This window comes from Rhodamnia argentea, chromosome 1 (genome assembly GCF_020921035.1).
Source record: "Rhodamnia argentea isolate NSW1041297 chromosome 1, ASM2092103v1, whole genome shotgun sequence".
In the NCBI taxonomy this organism is placed as follows: Eukaryota; Viridiplantae; Streptophyta; class Magnoliopsida; order Myrtales; family Myrtaceae; genus Rhodamnia; species Rhodamnia argentea.
Window position 1 is genome coordinate 7,094,213 of NC_063150.1, and position 3,662 is coordinate 7,097,874.

A 3,662-nucleotide genomic window follows, 5' to 3' on the forward strand; every position below is an offset into this window, starting at 1 on the left:
GACCCAAACATACTAAAGGTTGTAAGAGTGTCTTAGAAAATAACCGCTAATTAAATAGACATAACATTTCAAGATTGTCAGAATCCTTCGTGAACTGTCGCACTGTTTCACTAGAAAACAATGGTAATAGTTGATTAGTGCCAAATCTAGTCCACGTGCGCACTCACATCTCTTCGATGTGGGAGAGAGCGCATCTTAGTTTGTTTTTGCAAACAAACGACCAATAGTGATTACGGAGGAGCTCCCAGCCAGTGATGCTGCTCGTCCATGACTGGCGATCCGACTGCAGAGCAATGCCCCATGGCTCTCTCCGCCTCTCTCTCGCCACCCTGATCTCATCTTGGTCGTCAATCCTCAAGGTTGGTTCGCCATGCGCTGGCCGAATTTATGCGCATCTTTTAGCCTTTTCAGTGCGCATCTTTTAGTGCATCACTTAAGATGCTTCTAGCCTTTTTAGCAAAGTCCATCGTAACCTTTTTACTATATATCACATTCAATTGAGATGAGGTGGCCATTGCACCAACTTTACAAGATAAAGATAAAAATAGAAGATATCAAACTAAGGGAAATGCTTTCATAACAGTCTTGTCGGGAACGTTACATTCTCAACCGCAGGTTCACATATCATCGTTGCATGTTTTACATAAAAACACTCATTAATTGATAGATCATGTGATTAGAAATAACTGACAATATCGTAAGACTGTCGGGCTAGAACTAAAACATACATGAGAAGTATTTTGGCTCATGCAAATTATCAGTCATATTGCCGGTTGAAATACGAACGGGAGACTTCACACCAAAAGCGCACACACGCTGGGCCAACTAATTTCAAAATGACTACTTTCATATCCAAGCGAAAAGTAAGAATTAATTATTTTCAAAACTAAAATTTTTAACCGATATGTGTTAGACATTGCGATGGCAAATTGGACAAGTGGACATTGGTGTACTTTTGATTGAATTTTGACTTTTTATCCTCTTAACTCTTGAACTCTAGAAACTGGTACGGGGAAAGAATGTTCAGCTGAAAGGAAAAGAATGTTGAGGTGAAATATGTATGAATAACGTAAAATTTGATTATTGAATTCAAGCACGTTAGTTACTAGGGAGGTCGGAATTAAACCGAAAAACCGAACCGAACCGGAACCGAACCCAAATTTCATGTATTTTTGGTTCGGATAATGGAAAATAACCGATTTTCCCTTTCGGTTCGGTTTATTTTGCTTCCGTTCGGTTCGATTAACAGAATAATAAGATTTCTTCCGAGATTTTTTCTTCCCACTCTAACATTTAATTTTCTCTCTCCTCTCTCTACTAAACCCTTTTGTCTTTAAAATTTTTTTAGACTTCGCTTTTAGGCTGTTCGTAACTCACTTCCAGATCCAAACTCTCCGCTATCGATGGATGGACTGCTCGAATTCAGACCCGATTGCCATCGTTTCTCACCGAATCGAATCATTGATACTCCTATTAATTACTGTTTAGAATTTGACTGTTGGTGGTTTTCGGAGAAAGTTTTGATTAATGTTAGGCGCCTGAAATAGACGACTGAAGACAAGAAAAATTATTTGCCATAAATGAAAGAAGGCTAGCGAAGAGGAAGAATGAAAAACACTGCAAGCATTTATTGAAGGAGACTTTCTGAAGCATAAAGACGAAGGACTTCTCCATGGATTTTGGATTGCTACGCATGTCTTTATCAGAATTTATTGCTTTGTCTCTTTTTGATTTTGATTTGTCAGGAAGATGTGCATTTTCTTCTTCTTCCTTTAACGTTACGTTTGTCTTGGAGGACAAAGTCATAGGTGAGTAGTTTCTTGAATAGTGCAACTTTAGCAATAAATAAAAGACTTGTGAAGGATTGTAAACAAGCCATCGGAAACCATTTTAAGGATATTTTCTCCCTCCAATCTGTATTTGTATCCTTGTTTCTAAATTTTCAAAGTCCTATTTTATTGTTTTGGTTCCGACAAAATATGAAAAATTTGTGTAAAGGTATAAGTCAATATTGTCTAATGAAGTTCTGTGGTAGACAATCACAAGACAGCAGCCTCATCATCACTTCATATCCAACTTTGATGATTGAAGACGATCCCGAAAAGTTCATCCAACTCCCACGTAAAACATTGACCTTACAAGGAGAGAATCCTTAACAAAGAGCACTATTACCAAAAAAAAAAAAATATTTGAAGAAAGCAGGGAAAAAGGTCTAATGTGATTGCCCCCCCAGCACCAGATAATTTAAACGGGATCCATTGCTTCACTGCTGGTTCTTCATGGCCAGAACCTTGGCCCAAGCAGGCCGGGCCATGATGTTGGCTGCCCAAGCGCTCACCTTGGGGCGGGCATCGAACAGCTTCTTCACTGGTGTCCCCATCAGGTTGGTCAGGGCCGGGAGGTGGTGGAGGTCGACCAGGGTGAAGCAGTCGCCGCCCATGTACTTGGACTGGCTCAGCCGGGCCTCGTAGACGTCGAGGACCTTGGCGAGCTTGAGCTCATTCTCCTCCACTACAGCAGCGTCTGTGGCCATTCCGAACTTCGGCTTGTACACGAGCTCCATCTGCAGCTTCGACGCCACGGGGTCAAACTGGTGGGCCTCGACCTCCATCCACACGCCCGCCGGCGCCATTTTCTTGCCCTCACAGACGAGCGGAGTGCCCTTGTCCGCGTATACATGAGCAATGTACTGAGTAATTGCCCTCGATTCTGCCACCACAAAGAGCATAATCAAAATACGAATATATTTCGTATAGTTTTTTTCTCGTTAAGTTAACTGGTTGAACACTTAAAGCTTAATTAAACATTTGATGTTTCATCATGGTCGAACAATCTATCAGCAATCGAATCAGCACCTTCTCGACTAAAAACTTTCATCTTTCATCATGGTCACACAAGATAATCTATCAGTAAAATAGAACCACATACCGAATAGCTTCAAATCTCCGTCCTCAAAGGCAGGGATTTGACCGAAAGGCTGCACAGAGAGAGATCGAGAAACGTTAGATCCGACAGACGAAGGAGGGTTTCTCAATTGAAAACGTCGAGACTCCAAGACCAGAATACGGTCGAAACTGGTGGTCGACTCACGTTGAGGGCGAGGAAGTGCTCCTTCTTGTGCTCGCCTGCTCGCATGTCGACTGGGACGAACTCGAACTCGAGGTCCTTCTCGTAGAGGGCAGTCAAGACCCGCATCACCGGGGTGGACAAGACGGTTCCATAAACTTTCATCACCATGGTTGCTTTGCTCTACTTTTTTTTTTCTCTCTAGAACTAAAGGCAGAACAATCATGGCAAACGATGGTGGGTTTTAGGCTCCTTTTATAAGGGCTTACCGATCTTGTTCTGGTAATGACCTTATCAATTCATTGTGCATACTTTGTATGTGGCTGTGGATCCGCGAGATGGAGAGAGAGAGAGAGAGGCATGCGATGACTCCATCGCAGGCATTGACACATTGTCGTACTCGCTTTAATGGTGGTGTGAACAAGAACCATGTTGAGAAACTAAAGTCATCGGCGGGAGGGAGCGACACCTATGTGCACACGTCACACGGCGATGAGTAGCGATTTCTCAACGAAGACTTTTCGAAGGTCAAGAAATTAAGGCTCCGTTTAGCAGTGGTTCTGTTCCCAAAAAATGATTCTGATCAAAATCATTTT

The 3,662-nt window shown here is 42.3% G+C and overlaps 1 protein-coding gene across 1 annotated transcript; it reads right to left on the reverse strand.

Moving 5' to 3' along the window:
- Positions 1 to 2,225: 2,225 nt before the first annotated feature.
- LOC115750250 (glutathione S-transferase-like) lies at positions 2,226 to 3,364 on the reverse strand. The gene is made up of 3 exons (XM_030687472.2): positions 3,091 to 3,364; positions 2,929 to 2,977; positions 2,226 to 2,709 (listed from the first exon to the last, which is right to left on the reverse strand). Exons 1-3 carry the CDS (start codon positions 3,235 to 3,237, stop codon positions 2,264 to 2,266), a joined length of 642 nt encoding a protein of 213 aa, XP_030543332.1. The 5' UTR covers positions 3,238 to 3,364; the 3' UTR covers positions 2,226 to 2,263.
- Between the last annotated feature and the right edge of the window lie 298 nt (positions 3,365 to 3,662).